Consider the following 21,438-nt stretch of genomic DNA (forward strand, 5'->3'; position numbering starts at 1 on the left):
GAACAAGGTCACCAGGAGTTCTCTGTCCAACCTGTATGGTCCTACATCCCCTTGTTGAGGAGCTTGGTCATCAACCTATCCTTACGATGCGAAAAATGATGTTGTGCTATCATATGTCAATATCAGGAGTTTCCTCACCACTCCTGACCGCTCATATGTGCTTGATCGGGGTTTTCTGTTGGACCCCCCATCACCTTGGGGTCAGAAGCATCCAAGTTCTCCCGTCGCTCGTGGTAAAGGCAAGTGCCCAAAGGTGGCGCATGATGAAAAGAGAGAAGCTTTGCGGGGCAGGCCTTCCCTAGAAGCTGCCGGGGGGTCCCAGAGCAGAGAAGGTTCCTCTCGGGGAGAAGCTCGTGATATCAGACCTTCCTCCCCTCACAAGGCTTCGAGGGGTGACGCGGGAGGGTCTCTAGAGGTCGGGGGGTCCCATGGAGTGCCCTCGGTTTGCTCGGCAACCCTAGTTACTTCTTCGTGGAGATCTATTTCTTTTCCAATGCCAAAGTCTACTGTGTCCACCTCAACATCAGCTCCATAGGCGCCCGTAGTCTTGGTGAAAAGGAGGGAGAGCGTGAAGTCTTCCAGACCATTTACGTGGATGCCTTCTCTGAACTTGCACCCCGTAGGGGCCTAGCTATGGACGCCCCTCTTTCTTTCGAGGTGTCACTTACCCAGTAGATTGCTTCGCCCGTGCACCCTCAGATCGAGTCCTTGGTCTCCCTTTTTCTCACAGAGGGGCCTACTCTGGAAGGAGCCGCCCTATCAATCCTTCCAGATACTGGGCCCCCCTCTTGCTTGGGGGTCCCAAATATTGATGATAAGGAGGAGCCCGGCTCGAGCTCCCCCCTTCTTTGTGGAGCTTAGTGATAGTTGTGTATCGATTTCGTCGCTGCCCTCACAATCCTCTCCAGAACCGGAGGTGATTCTTACTTGGCCTCGCCCGAGGTGATTCCTCAGCCTAAAGGGGAATTCCCCAAAGTAGAAGGGCCTTCCTCGGCGAGAGGGGTTCCCCTGCCTGCCACGGCTTTTTCTGAAGAAGCCTTTGGTCCTGGTCCATCGCATGAGCCAATCGGAGACATCATGCCTCCGGTATTGCCCCTGGTTGGTAGTGCTTCCTCTTCCCATGTTGGTCTTGGGTCCAGTCAGTCTCTTGGCCTGGGCTATGGTCATGCCTGTGCCAAGATGGTCGAGCGTGAGGCAAAAAAGCTAAGGCCTCTTTTTGTGCAGGTATGACTCTTTCCCTTACTTGTCCTTTTCCGCTTTTGTTTTTGATCCTAATGTCTTCCTCCCTTGCAGGTAGCGAACTAGTTGGAGAGCATCATCATCGAAGAATGCGGGGAGCTTGAGGATGAGGCTCGGGCACTCAAATCTCTTTCCATCCTTGCTCGTCACAAGGTTCTAAAGGCCCAGAAGAAGACGGAGGCCATCTCGATGGAGTGTGACGTACTTCGAGAGAGGATGGAGAAATTGCAGTGGCGCCACCAAAAGCTATGGGACAAGGTTTAGCGGGTGAAGAGGGAGAAATCTGGGCTAAAGGAGGAGCTGGCCAGCCTCAGGGTTGACTATGCCTTCCGAGGAGGCCTGATGCCTATAGGATGCACTGAAGGAGTCGGAGAAGGGGGTGGCGATCTCCAAAGGGGAGTTCTCACACTTTGGGGGGAGAGGAGCCAAGTGGATTAGGAGTTGGCTGCAGCCGTCAGACAACGTTCCTAACTCATGTTCAGAAATCTTTCCTTGGTCTGGGAGGTCTAGCGCCAAAAGGGCGAAGTGCAGTGGAGGGAGGTCCAAATCCATAATCTCGGAGTCAAGCTACAACATGCCAACGAAACAATATGCGATCTTTGAGTCAGCATCGAGTGCATTAAGGCGGCCAGGACTCAGCTTTGGCATGCTCGGGCTGTCTGGGATACAACCTAGGGGTATGGCTACAAAGAGGGCCTCAAGCAATTCTGAGACCTTATGCGAGAAAATCCCGACTTGGACCTTGACACCCTGGACTTCATGTCCTTGGAACCAGACCCTCTTGCCTTCGAGTTTGTCAAAGAGCTCGGGAAGCCGAGAAAACCCCTGTACTTCTTGGGAGACCCGCCTCCGTCTTCTTAGGCCTTTCCTTTCTCTTTGCGTGGCCCGTGTGCATTTGTAATTTGAACTCTTGTAATCTTGGTTTGGTTATGCATGTAAGGTTGGCTTCCTTACTAAGGTGCATCTCGCCCGAAGAAGCACAATATGTCCTCGCAGAAATACACAAGGGCGTCTATGGTAACCATTCGGGCTGCAGAGCCATAGTAAGGAAAGCCTTAAGGATGGGGTACTATTGGCCCAACGCCCTCAGAGACGCCAAACAGTTCGCCAAAAGATGCACTCAGTGTCAAGTGTACATGCTTGTCCCACACTGCCCACCATAAAAACTATCCTCCTTCACCTCCCCATGGCCCTTTGCCCAGTGGGGGGTCAACTTGGTCAGACCATTCCCACTGGGAAACGGGGGGGAGGGGGGTGTGAAGCATATGATAGTAGAAGTAGACTACTCTACGAAGTGGGTGGAAGTATAAGCTCTAGCCACCATAACAACCAAAGTCGTTACCAGGTTCCTATGGAAAAGTGTCATGTGCATATTTGGGATCTCCAACACCATAATCTCTAACAATGGGGGGCAGTTCGATTCAGGACATTTCAGGGTGTGGTGCCAGGAACTTAGAATAAATGTGAGATACTCATTGCCCAGGCACCCTCAAGCAAACGGGCAAGCAGAATCAACAAATAAGTCCTTACTCGGGATCTTGTAAAAGAAACTGGGCAACCAAAAAGCGAGTGGGCAAAAGAGCTTCCAAGGGTTTTGTGGGCCTATAGAACTTTGGTAAAGACCCTGACAGGGGAGATGCCTTTCACTTTGGCGTTCGGAAGTGAAGCACTTGCCCCCACAAAAGTTGGCCTGCCCACATACTGGACCAACCACTTTGACTAGGTAGAGAACTACCAGGCTCTCGGCAAGCAACTAGACCTACTCGAAGAGATAAGAGAGGAGGTGGAAGTCCTAAACATCCTCAGGAAGAGAAAAGACGAGCAATACTTCAACAAGCGGGTTAAACCCAAATCATTCAAGGTCGGCAACTTGGACTTGAGGGAAATAGGGGTCATGACCCAAGATGAAGGGAAGCTCGACCCATGGTGGGAAGGGCCCTACGTAGTAGTTGCCAACAACCGACCAGTGTCATATTGGCTCAAAGACAGCGAAGGTAGGGAGCTACAACACCCATAGAATGTAGAGCACCTAAAGAGGTTTTACCTTTGAAAAGTTTATTTTCTTATGTATTTATTTTAAAAGACAATTTTGATTTCCGAAATGTACATTTTGATGGAATTAAAGGCAATGAAAACGAGTAGACATTCAGCCCATTGCAATCTAGAAGGGCGTGGAGGTCAGAGGACCCATAACACACTCAAAAGTTAGCCACTAAAGGTTGAGTTACATACTTGCGGTGAAACCCAGAAGGGCGTGGAGGTCAGAGGACCCCACGGCCCACTCAATACTCAGCCACCAAAGGTCGAGTTACATACTCACAATGCAACCAAGAAGATCGTGGAGGTTAGAAGACCCCACGACCCACTCAATAGTTAGCCACTAAAGGTCGAGTTATACACTCATGGTTCAATAAAAAAGGGTGCAGAGGTCAAAAGACCCCAACACCCACTCAACAGTTAGCCACCAAAGGTCGAGTTGTACATTCGTGGTACAATAAAAACGGAAGTGGAGGTCAGAAAACCCCACGACCCATTCAAAAGTTAGCCACCAAAGGTTGAGTTACACACTCGCAGTGCACTCAACAAGGGCGTGGAGGTTGGAAGACCCCACGACCCACTCAACAGCTAGCCACCAAAGGTTGAGTTACACACTTGCACTGCACTCAACAATTAGGCACCAAAGGTCGGGGTATACACTCACTGCGCAATAAAAAAGGGTGTGGAGGTCAGAAGACCCCACAACCGTCTCAAGAGTTAGCCACCAAATATCAAGTTACACATTCGCAGTGCACTCAATAGGGGCTTGGAGGTCGGAAAACCCTGCGACCCACTCAACAGTTAGCCACCGAAGGTTGAATTATACACTTGCAGGGCAACCAAGAAGGGCGTGGAGGTTGGAAGGCCCCACGACCCACTCAATAGTTAACCACCAATGGTCGAGTTACACACTCGCGGTGCACCCAACATGGGCTTGGAGGTCGGAAAACCCCGCGACCCACTCAACAATTTGCCACCGAAGGTCGAATTATACACTTGCGGTGCAACCAAGAAGGGTGTGGAGGTTGAAAGATCCCATGTCCCACTCAATAGTTAACCACCAATGGTCGAGTTACACACTCACACTGCACTCAACAGGGGCTTGGAGGTCGGAAAACCCAGCGATCCACTCAACAATTTGCCATCGAAGGTCGAATTATACACTTGCAGTGCAACCAAGAAGGGCATGGAGGTTGGAAGGCCCCACGACCCACTCAACAGTTAACCACCAATGGTCGAGTTACACACTCGCGGTGCACTCAACAGGGGCTTGGAGGTCGGAAAACCCCGTGACCCACTCAACAATTTGCCACCGAAGGTTGAATTATACACTTGCGGTGCAACCAAGAAGGGCGTGGAGGTTGGAAGTCCCCACGACCCAGTCAACAGTTAACCACCAATGGTCGAGTTACACACTCGCACTGCACTCAACAATTAGCCACCAAATGTTGAGTTGTACAATCGAGGTGCAATCAAAATAGGCGTGGAGGACAGGAGACCCCATGACCCTCTCAACAAACCAACTGAGGGAACGCCCAGAGACTAAGCCACCGAGGAGCAAAAGAACAAAAATGCAAGGAGCAGCAAAGCGAAACATTATCCAGAGCACAAGTCATATACAAAACAAATGGCCAATTTGAGGGCCAAAAAGTTGTTCAGAGCACAAGACATATACAAAACAAAAGGCTAATTCGAGGGCCAAACGTTGTCCAAAAAAAACAAAAAAACAAAAACCAAACACAAAAAGGAATCATAAATCTCAAGAGGAAGCCCCACCAGGGCGGGCTGACGAGGCCGGGTTAGGAAAGGCGTCTGGCATTTCTTTACGCCCCAAAGTATCTACGAACTGGTAGGACACCTCACCAGGCTCAAACTTTCTCAAGTTCAGTTTGGTCAGGTTGGTATGGGGGTTAGCCAACTAGACATAGCAGCCCCGTAGCCATACCCAAAGGCATGATCCCTAACAGCCTTGGCGGCAACCAACTTAGGGTGCAAAGAACCAACTCCCCCTTGGCCGAGGCAAACTGAGCTCCCAACTCTTCCAATGGCTGCTTCTACTCTTTAGCAGTAGTGTTTAGGTACCGCAGAGTCTAAGCTATCTTACCCTGGGCAGCGTCAGTATCCCCCCGCACATTCGTATAGGCAACAAACTTGAATTAAACTTCCTCATAATCCGCCTTCACCTTGGACAGTCGAAGGTTGAACTGCTTGTGTTCCTCCACGCCCAACACCTTCTCTTCTGATAATTCAAGGGCAAGTCCCTTATGCTCCTCCTCCAAAGCAACTAATGCTCGAGCAAACTCTTGGGAATGCTGCTTAGCATCTGCCTACGATTGCTTGGAGGTGGCCAGGGCATCACTCAACCTTAATACCTGGGCTCGAGCAGATGCCCTTTTAGACTCCCTCAATTGCAAGACAAAACTGTCATGCGCCTGGACAGATTGAGCTCAAAGCAATTCCCCACGAATCTTGCACACTTCATCCCGGAGGAACTCAAGGTCAGTCTCTAAGTGGCAAATGCACCCATTAGCCTGTTCCAGGTAGGACTCCATTTCCATCTTCTCAGCCTTGAGCCTAGACATTTCATTCTTGGCGTAATGCCCAAACTTTTGCCACTCCTTGACCTCATACTCCAACTCAGCACGCTCACTTGCAATCCAAGTGCCAACTCGTTAACACCGTACACAAGCAAATGATCAAGAAAATGCCCCAATATAGAAGTAAATATGCCAAGCAAAAGCAAACACAATACCAGAGAGAGCATGGCCCTTAAGCGCTTTGACATCTCCACGACCGACTCCAAAGGGGAAGGAGCACACAGGGGAACAACCTCCTCGACCCCATCTGGTCCTTCAACAATAGACCGCCCTCCACCGCGGGGGGTACTGGAATAATTGAGGGGGCGCTCAAATTCCCCAGCCCAGTCACGGGCGTCCATAAATCTTCAACACGCCCTCCAAAGTCAGCTGCGGGCGTCCATGTACCGTCAACCCGCCCTCTAAGATTGGTGTCGCCCAAATTCTCATCGTGCCCGCCTCTTGGTTCAACCCCGCCTTCTTCTAACGAAGATCCACCCCCCTCCGGGGGCGTGGGAGAATCATCCTCACCGCCAAAAGATGAGGGAGACAGAGGAGGGATTGAGACCTCCTTTTGGTCCATAGCCGGGGTCTCACCCCCAGAAGTGGTCGCAGGGAGAGAGCTCGAAGTAGATCCTTGCTCTCGTAGTCATCTTTAGTGTTGGTCTGGGCTCCGCTAAGTAAAACAACTTCAAGCGCCCCAGCCCCAGCCAAGCCCATGGAAAACACACTATACATATCCACCGAAAGGTCGCCGACACTACGTGTTGAGGTCGGTGAGAAGAGAGAAGGAAATTCGAAGGGCAGTATGCTCACAGATTTAGTGCCCTTGGCAGGCAAGTTAAAATCCAAATTCCTTGCTAGTCCTCGAGGGCTTGGCCCATGAGCCCAGTAAGGTCGTCAAGACCTAGCGACAAAGGGAGAGAAGCCCTTACTGGGGAGGTTCTAGGCGTCTCTTCATTGGGGGAAGCATAAACAGCCTCCTCACTAGCGGCAAGGGACGAATCATAGCACACTCCTTGATCCATCTCCACTTCCGCCCCCACGACGAATCTAGTAACTTTGCCTGCATAAACGTTGTCACGAGTGTGTTTAGGCGGAGAACCACCAGTTTCAGGAGCCTTTCTTTTTCCCCTAGGCTGGTGAGCCTGTCTTCGGAGGTTGTGCGGCATAGCAGTTTTAGGTTTGCAACCCCGGACATGGGCCCGGTGGGGTGTCACCAAGAATTTGTCAATATTGGCAGCAAAAAACAAGTACTCCATCGCCAAATTGTTATTATCATTTTCTTTTGCCCAAATAGGGACAATGTCGACTCGGTAACACTCCCTGTTAGTCAAATCAAACAATAAGCTCTTGTCGTCGGGGACCCTCCTCCAATTGGCACGGACCGAGTAATCCCGAATGTACATCTCATCAGCGGGGTACTCCCAATTGGTACCAGAAATGAAAAAGAATTTACTTTGCCACTGCTTAGCATTAGAATAACGGGGTTCAAAAGCTGCCAAATGTTGGGACCTAACCCAAAAACTACAAACGTTACCTGGCAACGGCTTCACTACGTAGAAAGAAAGGAATTCTTTCGCTGTTAAAATCTGGGTAAGAACCTTCCAGGGGCTCCAAGACCATGCGAAAAACCACGCATGAACATATAAGAACACCCCAAGCGTGCGAGTGAAGTTGGACAGGGGCTAGCCCTAGAAAATCCAGAATGTCATGAACGGGGTCGGATGAAAGGTAGTCGCAGACTGTGAGTCAGGGCACTCACCGTCAAGGTCACGTTGCCGACGTACCCTTCTTTATCAACACATTCCATGGGGCAAAGGGAAAGCTTCATTGAGTTTGAGATCCAAAAAGTGTTCCTTAGCTTTACTAAATCTTTCTCAAAAAGAGTATAGCACCAAGAAAATCCCTCAAATGAGGTTGAAATTCGAGTGAGGGAAGACTTAGCAGCAGAAGGAGGGGAGCTCTTTGGCGGAGTCGGGCTAGGAGAGCGGATAGGGGTATGGAAAGAACCAAGGCTGGCCATTAAAGAAATAGGGAGGTCTTGAGTGGGAAATTGACAAAGGAAATGCGTGGGAAGAAAGAAGGGGAAATGCGAAAGAAGGGGAAATACGAAAGAAGAGGAAATGCATAGGAAGAGAGAAGAGGAAATGCGACAAAGGAAAATATGAAATAAAGGGGCTACGGGTAGAAGTGAGCAAATCAAGAATAATCATGAAGATTAATCATAAGGGTTCTTGGCAATCTGAAAGGGTGACTGTGCCAACAATTTCCATTTCTTTTTAAAATCATTTAATTAGCAGAAATGGTTATTACTGATGTAAGCCACATCCTTCCAAAAAAGAAGGGCTACGGGCTCGACCATATCCATTGTCATAAACCCCAGCCAAGTAAGGGAAAGCATAGGCGCACCCCCATGAACTAGCGGGGTAACTAGTGGTCATAAAAAGTTCAAAAGTTAACTTTTTCATGTGCAAGCACAAAGAAAATTAGCGGGGTAGCTGGAGGGGATATTTGGATCCCCCGTAGTTGGCCAAGCCCACGACTAAGAACTACGGCCGAAGAGCCCATAATCATAATCACGTGACAGATAACTCCCGAAAAGTTGGAGATTTAACCTACAATTGTATGCAATCATCTTGGGGAACATAACTCATGCAAAGTAGTAGATAGCCTCCTCGGTTCATAAGGGATCATGAAGGATACGCCACTTCCGTATCGGTCTATAAATAACATATGAGAGGTAACAAACATTTCACTTCAACTTTACATACAATTACTCTCATACTGTGTTACTGACTTAAGCATCAGAGTCTTCTCATGGCAACCAATGCCGCCTCTTTATTGTTGCAGGTCATTCGTATGGTTGGTGGTTTGAAAACATTTTTTACAATATATATTGGTAGCAAAGTTAAGCATGTCGGGAAAATTTAAGTGTTCTATTGAAATCATAAACTGAGTGTTACAAGAGTGTTCAAAATTTGTTCGGCATGCTCAACCTTGCTACCAATATATATATATAGAGAAACTCTACTCACAACCGGGCTGGGAAACCACCACGTAACTGGCGCTCCTTTTGATGAAAACCTTGTTGTTTTCTACATTTCCTCTTCATTTCGTTCCCTCTCTCTCTGTCAATATATTTCTACCATCTTCTTCCTCTCATTCTCCCTCTGCATTTATCTCCTCTGCGCATCGCAAACATCCGATTGTTTAGCATTCGTGTACATCGCAACATCGCAAGATCTACTTGCAAGTTGGAAGACCCACTCGGTTTGATCCATCTACAGAAAGTTGGAAGTCCCACTCGGTTAGCTCTGTACACCATCTGCAGCAATTTGGAAGACCCACTCTGTTTGCTCCAAAACAACTGCTACCGGGAGTAAATTTGTGAGCTTTTGAAACCTTTTAGGCTGAACTCTTGATTTATACCTTTCGGAGCCTTTAGGCTGGTAGTGAAAGAATGATGACGAGGAACTCAAGGAGATTGATGATGGGATCCACATACAGCACCAACCTGCACTTACATGTAGAGGATGCAAGTGCAGGTAGTAGGTTCCAGTAGAGGGGCATGACCCAATCAATGTGGGAGAGGCGATGTGTGGCTTGCTTTTTCTGGTTTTATATGCATGGCTTGGATTTTTTACGAATAAAAAGTAGGATTTTTATAAAGAAAGCATGTTCCAATAGAGGGTTTTATATGTTTGGCTTGGATCTTTCTGGTTTCACAAAGACAAAGATGCCTTCCAGTCTATTTTTTTTTTAATATATCTCGGCTGACGTGGCATTATGCCACGTCATCCGATTTCCCGGGGGTTCCCACCCCGGTTGCATGTAGCAGAACTGATATATATATATATATATATATATCTAGCTTTCGAGCGTTTGTATTTAGCTTGTTGATATTATAGAACTATGTAACATGCTATTTTCAAGACTAGAATCGAATAATGTCCCACACTCAAGGTCCACCTTCACTCTCATATGACATCCTAGGCAATATAGAAAGTCTTTTAATAATGAAGCAGTGTTTCTCTTGGCAGTGGGGCACTCTTGCATTTCAGCTTCCGTTGACGAGGTCCACTACCCTAGAGGCCAGGAAAGGCTCTTGTTTAACCATTATAATAAAAGAAAAAGTGCATTGCTTGACCTTATGCCAGGTTCTCTAAATTTTTGAACCTCCAAATGTTGATTCTTCACTTCTCAGCTTGATGCTTTGCTTTTAGCTGTAGAAACTGTCATGCTTTTGAAGAAATGGAGGAGGCAGTTTGGATGGGATATATAACCCATAAAAGTTGTACGGATAAAATAGTGGGGTTCCATCGTCCATGTTGTAGGTTGCTCTCCCTGTGCAACAGGCCGGCCAATTCTGTTACGCTTTGCCACGGAAAGCACCTTGAACGGTCACAGTGTAAAGAGGAAAGAGAGGGAGAGTTGACATGATCATGAGTAGCTAGGTTGAATTCCATTACATATATTCAAACCAAAATAAAGAAATTAAGTTGGTTTATTGCAGACAGACATAAATCTTAACAAACAAATTAATGCATTAAAAGATTCATTTCTTTTGAACTTTTTAGAAATTATCGTCAGCATGTATGTCATTTGGAATCATTGAAAGTGGTGGAAGCTGGGGTGAGCTTGAGAATGCTACAGCAATTTTATTCTTCAAACACAGAAATGAATATTTAAAAAATAAATCTTTTTTTTGGGTCAAATTTAAATTTAAAGAGGGTATTAATTATTTTTTGATCATAAAAATGAAAATGTTCCTTTTCAATAGGATGGCCGACAAGGATGTAAATGTAATAGTCAACTATATCTAGGATAGCTTTTTTGAACGCACTACAATATAATTTGTCGTTTATGATAGAGGAAACCGTCATTTAAAATAATCAAAACGTCACTAAAAATATTTAGTGACGGTTTCAAACTGTCACCACGACTGTCACCTAATGTACATCACAGAAAAAAATTGGTCACGGTTTACTGTTGAACCGTCACTAAAAATATCTTTAGTGATGGTTGGAGGTATTTTGTTTGGTGTAACATTTGAATGTTTCCTTTTTTGTGACGGTTGAGATTTGTCATAAAGAGTAACGTTTGGACGTCCAATCTAACGTTCGAACGTCAACCTGACCGATTGGCATTCGAATGTCAGAAGCTGATGTTCGTTGATTATAGTTCGAATGTATCATATCTACGTTCGAATATTTATACTTCCAAACGTTACCTGCAATCAACATTCAAATCTCCGTTCAAACGTTAACGGACCATTGTTTGAACGTAACGGGTATAACGTTCGAACGTTAGTTTGAATGTTAACAAAGAAGCGTTCGAACGCAAGTGCTACGTTCGGAGGTTTGTTTGAACGTTCATCGTTTAAATATTCGAATGTTTTGTTCGTTTGAGGGTGAGTACATTCGAACATTAAGTCGGACGTTTGAACATTATGTTTCAATTCTGTGTAATTACGTTCGAGCGTTAGTTTGAATGTGAACCAATGTTTGAACGTCTTTTATTTACATTCAAACATACAGATAAAAAATACTAATTTCATAAAATTAAAAAACATACCAATTTTATCATATTACACACCATCGATTAACAACTAACAATGTCTTATAAAGTTTCAGAATTAGATATTAAAATAAGTTATATACACTGATAAAATTGATAAAATTCATTTCTTCTTCTTTCCTTGCCCACTGCGATTTTGTTGCAATGACATAACAAGCTTTATTTGCACAATCATCTCCCGTTGCACTTGCTCTTGGACTTCACTGCGTATTCTTTCCTCCTGGTCTCTCTGTTGATCCTGAAAACGTGTCTATAAATGAGACTGTCGCTCTAAAAGAGACTCTAGCTCTTGCTGTCTCGACCTCATATACTCATTCTCGTGTCATGCATCTTCTAAATCTTTGGTAAGATTATTAATTTGTGAAGTCAATGAGGTTGAGGAGGATGAACATCCATACTTGAAAGATTGTTCCAAACCTCTTGCCATACTAGACTGCGGCCCGAGCACTTGTATGAATTTGTCTATGTCACTAGGAGAGGATTCCCAGAAGCTGACTGCATCTCCATCATTGTTTCCTACAATTTGAAAGAAAACACATAATAAGTAACGTATTAAAAGAAATACAAATAAAAAATAAATTATTCACATACTGCATAATTTATTTAACAAAATTAACGCCGCTTACATAATTATCTGCAGCTGCAGGATCCATCAACTCATTTCTCTCATTAGTGTGAGCAGTAGCATAGACATGAATGAGGGAAAAGTTTTCAGGATCATCACGTTTCTAACAAAGCGACATTAGCAATTTTAAAAAGTTAATGTTAGTATTTAAATAAAAGAATATTAGAAAAATAAATGAATTATTTAATTACCATTTTTTTAGCAAGACGGTAGAATGACCTTAAACCGGCATGATGGTGGACAATTAGAGCGGATCTATTCTGTGAATTTGTAGAACTTAAGTGCTACAAAATTAATTAAGAAAGATAATTCTAATATATATACATATAATATATAGAACGAATATAAATGTAAATAATTAAAGGATATAAATGTAGAATACCGGATAATCTGGAGATGCGAAAAGATCACAACACTTTCTCTAATCGTCTAACTTCATTTACCGGAAAGAAGACTGCGCAGCCTCTTCTAACATCTCAAACCTTTTGAAGTAATCATGACATCGTCCCTTGTGACGTCAAAATAGTGCAACCATCAACTCATTCACATTTTGCAAACCCTCGCTACGACCAAAGTCGAGGTTGAATTCATCCTAATAAATTAATTAGGTCAAAAATATGATATACTAATTTAGGTGAAAAAAATGTACTCTCAAAGTAAACTCACAAGTACACGATTTCGAATGTGCTTCTTAATCTCATTCGAAATATTTCGCCATGAGCGCACATAAAATGGATCATAAGCTCGGACTACTGTGCCAATATAGGAGGAAACTACTACTGCACTATCATCCACTCCTGCAATAGAATTATCAGGAATGATGATCTTGAGTTTTCCGTGCCTTCTATTTTTCTCAAAAGAGATGTCACGTATATAGCCACGACCGCGACGAACGGATGCATCAACTATATGATAATAGTATAATTATAGTTATATAGTTATTGAGACAAAATTATTAATTATATAATTAATTATCAACGACATTTCCTTACTGGTAGTTGTCGACTGGTTGTTGTTCCCTTGTGTCTTAACTTGATCCTCAGGAGCAGATTCCTCAGGTGGGGAGTCCTCAATAGGTTCAGGACTTTAGACTTCTTCATCTTCGGATATATTTTCCATGCTTGTTTCAGAATCTCCCTCAATAACATCTTCGTCATCATCATCAACCTCTTATTCGTCCTCTTTATCCACTTTCTCCCCAGATTCTGATTCGTCTTCTTCTTCTTCTTATTCTTCTTCTTATTCACTTACTTGAATTGAATGATCATTTAATACAGACGGGTCGAGATGGTCGGGTTGGAAGTCATCTCTACACAAGGGGAGCAACTTGAGTGCACCGAGCTCAACAAACAAGTTAATACCCTCTCTATCTTCCTGATAGACCTCTGCAATCGGAGTGTCATCTTCATCTTCACTCGTTCTTGCTTCATATATATTTCGATGGAAAAATTTTTGTACGACTCCTATGTATCGATACTCTTAAAGTGATTATCCCTATGTATCAAAACCATACCACCGCCTAGATCACACCAATCACATTTAAAGACAAATGTTACAGACCCACCCAGATATTTCAATCCTACAATATCACGTATGACACCATGATAGTCAATATCATCTGTTCCATGACTCTCCTCGACCAACACACCAGAGTTTTGAGTCTTTCTATTATGTTTACGGTCCAGAGTATGAAATCTATAACCTCGAACCGTGCATGCAGTGTATCGAAGTGCTTTGTTTAGTTCTCATTCTCTTAAGATCTTTCCTCGTATTGATCATGTCCTTCATCTTGTTGTTAATGCTAATCAATGTACCCAGTATGTTATCATAGATATTCTTCTCTATGTGCATTAATTACATCCAAACTATGTCGCAACATACATGAAGACCAATACAGCAAGTAAAAAAAAAATACTACGCTTTGTCCAATTCAATTCTGATGCGCCTCATTTTCTCTTATTTTTTCTCCGACCTTTGCCAAAATTGTTCGCTCTAACATGTACTTGTTCCACTATCTCTTCCCCAGACAACGCATTTGGTGGAATTATGTTCTCTACTCTCCCATCAAACTTAGCACATTCTCTTCTCCATGCATGATTTGCTGGTAGATAACGTCGATGACCCATGAAACACAACTTCTAATAATATTTTAACCACTCATTAGCAGTTTCTTTATTACACATAGGACACGCTAACTTCCCTTTAATACTCTAGCCGGAAAGATTCTCATATGCCGGAAAGTCATTTATCGTCCACATTACCGCAACATGCATCTGAAAAGATGTTGACGTAGATGCATCATAAGTTCTGATGCCTATTTCCCATAACTCTTTTAGCTCTTCAATTAACGGCTGCATGAATACGTCAATGTCATTCCCAGGTGATCTCGGGTTGGGGATAAGTAAAGTTAACAAAAAGTTGGGCGCCTTTATGCACCTCATGGTGGTAGATTGTATGGAATCAACACTATGGGCCAAGTGCTATAACTTGTACTCATATTCCCAAAATGGTTGAATCCATCGGTTGTGAGTCGCAGACGCACGTTCTGAGCTTCTATCCCAAACTCTGGGTATTGATTATCAAAAGATTGTCACGCAAGTGAGTCAGCTGGGTGCCTCATATATGCGTCATCCTTAACTCTTTTCTCCTCTTGCCATCTCATATTATGAGCTGTTTTCTTACACATATATAGTCTTTACAACCTAAGTCTTAAGGAAAAATATCACAATACCTTAACCAACACATTTTTCTTACCCTTCCACCTCAATTCTCCGCATACAGGACATGCTTGTTTCTCATCATTCTCGTTCCAGAACAAAACACAATCATTCTTGCATGCATGTATAGACTTGTACTCAAACCCTAATCTCTTTCTCAATTGTTTCGCTTCATAAAAGTTCTTCGGCAATGCAGACCTTTGAGGAAGCACCTCGTTAAATAAGTCCAATACCATGTTTATTGCTTTCATCGACATCTCACACAATGACTTAATGTGAAGCAATCGCACAATAAATGACATTTTGGAATGTTTTGTAAATCCTGGATAAAGCTTGCGATTTGCATCTTACCACATTGCAGAAAAATTTTCAAAATCAATCCCTCGGCCACTTGAGGCATTGTCGTCAACCTCATCCATAAACATCTCAGTTCCAATGTCATCCAACATCTCCTCCATCTCATCCTACTTATAATCATCATCCATGTGCTGCAAATAATTCAGATGACCGAACAATACATCTGATGACTGTTCATACGGCTCACCATGCAGTACCCATCGAGTACACCCCAGATCCATACCGTTCACAAATATATGACTTTCAACTTCATCTAACTCTATCGCACACAAATTTTTACACCCTCGATATGGACAGTTAATTTAACCATGACTATCAGCAGAGGCCTGAGCAAAATCAATGAAGGTTCTTACTCCACGCGCATAGGGTACGTAATCCTTTCCAAGTCTATCGCCTAGATGCATCCAACTTTTATCTATTTCTAAAAATATCTATCTATTAATAACACGTACATAGAAAATTCACATGCATGTAATGCTCCAATTCTCATTGGTTTTTTGATAAGGTAGTTGGTCCTATCCCATTTGAGATTATATTATTCATATTGCACCAATCTCGTCACTCTACTACTTTCCACGTTAGTAGAAATTTCAGCAGCACCTCCCCATAGTTCTCCAAGTATACATGTTCACATAGAGGGATTGTGACCCTACGAACAGTATACCTGAAGAATAGTAGAGTAAGACATCGAAACTTCATATTAAATGTGGAAAGTAGCAGTAACAAAAATGTGCAATACAAATAATATAATTCCAAACTGTCCACACTAAACAATTTAGAAATTAGTGGACACATAAATATACACTAATTCCCAAACGACTCTAAGGTTATTTACGCAATGTCACACAATATCTATCTAAAAACACCATAAACAATATTCCCATGTTGTTTGAATTAACAATGTCAAACAAATAGTAGTGATATATTGTTAAACTACAGAGAGATGAATGAATATATTCACAAGTTTCCTACCATGAGTAGAAAATGAGGAAGAATTAGCTTTTCTTCAAGATCATTCTCCCTCGTTGTCTACAAGACAGGAAGCTTGTTCACATATTTTTTCATCTCTCTCTAGTTTAACAATATAATACTACCATTTATTTAACATTGTTAATTTATAAAAAAAAATAAAAAATAATAGTTATGGAATCTAAACTTCATATTTTTCAACAGGAAACAAAGTATTTTATAGTGATCTTGGATTGGCTGGGGCTATCTTATGAGAAATAGTATAATGATTGATCTCGGATTATTATTCCTAAATTATAATTTTAATTGTTATTATATATCTTAGGACATTGTTAATTGATATCTATGTAATTTTAATTTTTATTATATAATTGTTATTATATAATTCTTAGGACTGAGTGGTTCCTGAAACCCATTGGTGACCGGACCTTCATCTTCATTTTTCGGCTACCACGGATTGCCAATGGCGAAATGACCATCGTAGAAAGGTTTCTTGAAATTTATATTTCATTTCTACAGTGGCATTTGGTCAATTTCATTGTGTTTGACATGTACGGGAATGACTGAGTCAACTCACCCATTTCTGTATCGTAACGTTCGAACGTTGCGATATAATATTCGGACGTTACATCTTCCAAATGAGGAAGACGACATACACGTTCGCACGTTAATCATATAACGTGCAAATGTTCTACAGTATGTGCGAACGTATTTAGTAAACGTGCGAATTTAAATTGTACATGCGAATGTATGTTTGTAACGTTCGCACGTATAATTGTTCATATGCTTGAGCGGCACATACGTGCGAACGTTAATATTACATGCGAACGTTATTTGTAATTCGTGCAAATGTAAAACCTTTCAGTTGCCATAAACCAAATAGACGTTTGAACTAATAGTTACGTACGTTTGCAAGTATTATTAAATACGTTCAACAGCTTCCTCACGTGAGAACGTGATATGCTTTATACATTCCAACGTGTATTTAAGCCGTCATGTTTGAACATTTATCATATTACATTTGAATGCCTATACTAGATAATCTAACGTGCGAACGTAATAACCAAAATGTTCACACGCATAAGCTTATCCTCTGAGCGTTAAATTTTACCTTCGAACGTGTACCAGAAATAATTTAGATTAGAATACATAATATGCTTCATAATATTACTATTGCTCATTTTTTTTTTCTTCCTTTCAAGATATGACTCATCTTCTGACTACTAGGAAAAGGGGGAGGGAAGGAACAACAGAAGACACGTCTCGAATCAGGGCTCGAACATTGATGTCTGAATGAGAAGTCATGATCAACCACTTTCACGAACTCATATGGGAGCAAAAGAGCGATCAAGACGTGTTCATTACTAGAGGTTGGATGAGTATCTGCACATTATACCCCTCAATCGTTCGGGAGTTTTATATGCAAATGTGCTCCATGCCTAAGGATGCATCCTCTCACATCGTGACAGTATGCAGTATTCAGTTCAAGGTCTCGGTAGATGTCATCGGTGAGTTTTTGGGGATCAGTCGCGTAGCTAAGATATCGACTGCAGGAGATGCTCAGTCTATGGATGGATCCCGAGTAGATGCAGATGTAGGCACTTTTGCATCATCTACTGGCCCAGTTGACCGGTCAGAGATTGGGGATACTGATGAGGAGGATGGCGACCAAGATGAGGATTTCTACATTCTCACTGGGAGTGACCAAGACCGGATCGATAGGAAGAACTCCTTCAACTAGGTACAACTCCTCCCTTTTTTTCACATGTTGCATCTTATTGTTGCATCTTATTATTGCAACAAATGTGGATCTTGTGGGACATAAGGCCACATTTAGCCGAAAACACTTACAGTTCCTTACACAAGTGGCACATAGAGATCCCATTGACTTGCCACTTTGTATTTTTTAGAGGATTCGTTGCGAGGCGAGTGTCGTCTCTATGGACAACCTCCCATATGGAGTCCTCATTACCAAGCTATTAATGGCCCGGGGTGTGCAACCCATGATGGAGGAGTGGAGGACAGACAAAATGAGCCCCATTGACATTACCACACACCGTTGGAGCATTGGACAAGAGAAGGGGCAGGCTCGACGTCAGCTTGGCCTTGTACCAGATCTTGTTCCTCCGAGCCTGGTGTTGAGAGTACTAATCAGCCGCTGACGGGTACATCTATAGGAGATACGTGGCCTGTTTGTATTGATGCAATGGTCTATGATATTAATGCGCACATCAACAGAAAAATCGAGTCAATAGAACAGAGCGTTGGAGATTTTGTTTTCGATGTTCTCCATCGGATAGATATCCTAAACACAAAGGTCAACACATTGACTGACGATTTTAATAAATATGTAACCAACACGTTTTGAGTATTTTGTACTTTATTTTTATCATATGTAATGAACAATATTATTATTTAATATGTCTACTGATTTTGAATTTCAATTCCCAATCTTTTTTAATGTTAGCTTATACAACTTTAATATTGAATCACTGCATTTCAATTTTCAATCTTTTTTAATTTAAAATATCCAACTTTAATATTAAATCAATTAAGGTTCGCACGTGAGAATCAATACCATTCGAACGTTGGCGCCAAGATTTTTTACGTTCGCACGTAAATAGACCCCACGTTCGAATGTGTAGGGAACGTTCTAACGTGAATATGTATACGTTCGAACGTAATGCAATTTCTTAGCTGCTTTCAGTGACGGTTTCCACAAACCGTCACAGAAAATATTTTTTTGTGATGGTTTGGGCACTATCACAATTTCCAAACCATCACAAAAACTAATTTTTGTTGTAGTGACGTAAATAACCGAAGAGTTTTGTTACTCACTTTTACGTACTCTTTATACACTTTGCCGATGTGATTGACTAAAATAGTTATTTTATATTAAAAGAAAGTGACGCGGTCAATCACATTAGTGGAGTGTATAATGAATATGTAAAAGTGACTGTACATAGACTTTTTGGCAGCGGGAATTTAGGACAAATTTCTCTACGGCTGCCGTATGTATGCATTTGCTCCTCTTTCTGGGTGGACCTTGTGATTAGAATTCAGTGCCCTTTTACAGAGGAATGAAACCATGCAGAATGCTCAAGGACGGCATAGTAGAAATTAACCATATCGATATTTGTGCTCAAAACTTCAAGCCCATTTGGCTAGAACTGACATACAACCAGCTCCTAGTAGAAGTGAGAGATTTGCTCCTAATTGAATCCTCAGATTGTTTTGCAGTCTTGGGTTCATGAAATCTGCTGCTAGTAGATCAACCAGTGCCATGTAAACTAAAATCCCAGCAGATGCAGCTTCAAAAATCCCTTGAACTATCAGAGCAGTCGGGCTATTCTCCTTGTAAACGCTTGATATTCCTGTGCCGATTGCAATCCCAACTGGGGTTGTGAGGGAGAAAAAAGTTGCCATTATTGCTGCAGATCTAGTCTTGAATTGCGCCTGACAGAAACAAAATCTCAAAGGTATAGATAGATACAAAATAAATGACAGCAAATCTTTAGGCAAAACATTAAAACACAAGTGTTAATAGTCTGCTGACAGTATGTATATGGCTCACATCTAGCAGAACTGCAATGGCCCCAAAGATGGCAACGAAACCAGCAAACGGAAAATTTCCCAAGGAGTTTCATATTGTTTCTTCGTTTGAATTAACTATTACCAAAGTCATGTTTCGTTTCTCATTTCTACGATGTGTAGAGAGAATCTCTTGGAACATTTTGGTTTTTTATATTTCAAGGTCAAATTTAAATCTGTCAAAGTGTTCAGATTATTACCACTATACTATTTTGTTATAAGTGAGAGCAATCAATAAAATTACCGACACCGTCCTTTTAAAAAAATATATTACTAAAGATACATAGTGTGCCTATTGTGAAAACATTTACAACCTTATTAATATTATATAAAATTGCAAATGGCATTCAATTTTCTTTAGTTAAAGAGACTCAGCGTGAATTCAAGGCTATAGACAGAAAGGAGTACTGTGATGTACCTGAGATATGCAGCCACCAAGCCCCATGCCCTCAAAAAACTGATGAAAAGACAAGGCTGCTATGAGAGGTTTTATTGTTTCAGGGTTCCCCGAAGCACCCAAAGATATTCCAATTATAACTGAATGAGCCACAATTCCTAGCTCCAACACCTAATAATTAAATACGCACCCACCAAAGTTAGAAAAGCTCCAAGCAAATAAAATAATAGTACTACTTATATAAGGTTAATTGCTGGTGAACAATCTGATCAGAGACATCAATTATAAGACAAATTAATTAAACCAATAAACAACGAACCTAAAATCAACCTTACTTGTGATATAACCCGTAAACGGATTAGCTCAGCCAGATTTGTCTCCTCGGAATGGTTGGCTGAGCCATGAGCATGGCCATGCGTGGCATGTGTATGAACATGTATGTGTCCGGCATGTTCATCGCCCATCTCTTCATCTCCATTGATCACCTGCTTAGATTTGTTGAAGTGCAGCCTTTTATAAAATCCTGTTGCGGATGAATCAATTATTAATGTTGCTATAGCAGACATCATGGCAACGAAACCAGCAAACGGAAAGTTTCCCCATGGATTCTCGTTTAGGCAAGGTGATGTTAGACTCTCAAAAGCATCCGGCAATATGTGGATGAACCCAGTTGCTAGGATTACCCCAGCAGCAAAGGCTTTGATCATGAAAAAGATGTCATTTTCAGGCCTTAGGCTTGGGATTTTCTTGCCTAACAGTGGGATGCCGACACCCACAGCACCAGCAAAGAGAATAGCTGCAACCGAAGTCAATTTATATCTAAGTGTTTCGCTTTTGTTGGTCTCTGTGGCCTCAACATCGCAGGTACAATCTCCAGAAACTATAGTAGGAAGGAAAACAAACATAAAAACAAACAACATCCTTAAGATGTTGAAGGAACAAGCTCTACTTTTGATCATGGCGTGAGAGAGAAGAAAAGGTAGTCACCAAAAAGGAGGAAATTATGGTACTGGTGCAATTGTGCAAAGGTTTGCTGGTGGGTTCTTTGAACAAGGCTGTAGTACTTGTGTTTGTTATATAGAAAAGAAAAAGATCGAAGTTGCAAATTAATGGGATTTCTGTTTGAATTAATTTATTGGCTTAGTTTGAAACCAAGACAAAGGAATAATAGATGGATGGCTATTAGATCGAGCATCTTATGTATAGTCTAGTAAATGAACATTAAAGAAAGCAAAAAATAAAAAATAAAATAAAATAAAATTTTAAGATTATGGCCTTGCATATATAAAACGCTAGCTTCTCAAGTTGGCCGGCCGTGTGGTATGCATGTGGGTTGTCAGCATATGTATG

At 42.2% G+C, this 21,438-nt stretch overlaps 1 protein-coding gene across 1 annotated transcript; it reads right to left on the minus strand.

Moving 5' to 3' along the window:
- Nucleotides 1–19,118: 19,118 nt before the first annotated feature.
- LOC109018780 (zinc transporter 1-like) lies at nt 19,119–21,191 on the minus strand. Its single transcript, XM_019000967.2, has 3 exons — nt 20,424–21,191; nt 20,110–20,259; nt 19,119–19,556 (listed from the first exon to the last, which is right to left on the minus strand). Exons 1-3 carry the CDS (start codon nt 21,045–21,047, stop codon nt 19,251–19,253), a joined length of 1,080 nt encoding a protein of 359 aa, XP_018856512.1. The 5' UTR covers nt 21,048–21,191; the 3' UTR covers nt 19,119–19,250.
- Nucleotides 21,192–21,438: the final 247 nt, after the last annotated feature.

This window comes from Juglans regia, chromosome 2, assembly GCF_001411555.2.
Source record: "Juglans regia cultivar Chandler chromosome 2, Walnut 2.0, whole genome shotgun sequence".
NCBI classification, from domain to species: domain Eukaryota; kingdom Viridiplantae; phylum Streptophyta; class Magnoliopsida; order Fagales; family Juglandaceae; genus Juglans; species Juglans regia.

Coding starts and splice junctions, on each gene's coding strand:
- LOC109018780 (XM_019000967.2), bottom strand. CDS start 21,047: ATGATCAAAAGTAGAGCTTGTTCCTTCAACATCTTAAGGATGTTGTTT. Junction 20,260..20,423: donor GTTTACGGGTTATATCACAA/GTAAGGTTGATT, acceptor TTTAATTATTAG/GTGTTGGAGCTAGGAATTGT. Junction 19,557..20,109: donor TTGGTGGCTGCATATCTCAG/GTACATCACAGT, acceptor TGTTTCTGTCAG/GCGCAATTCAAGACTAGATC.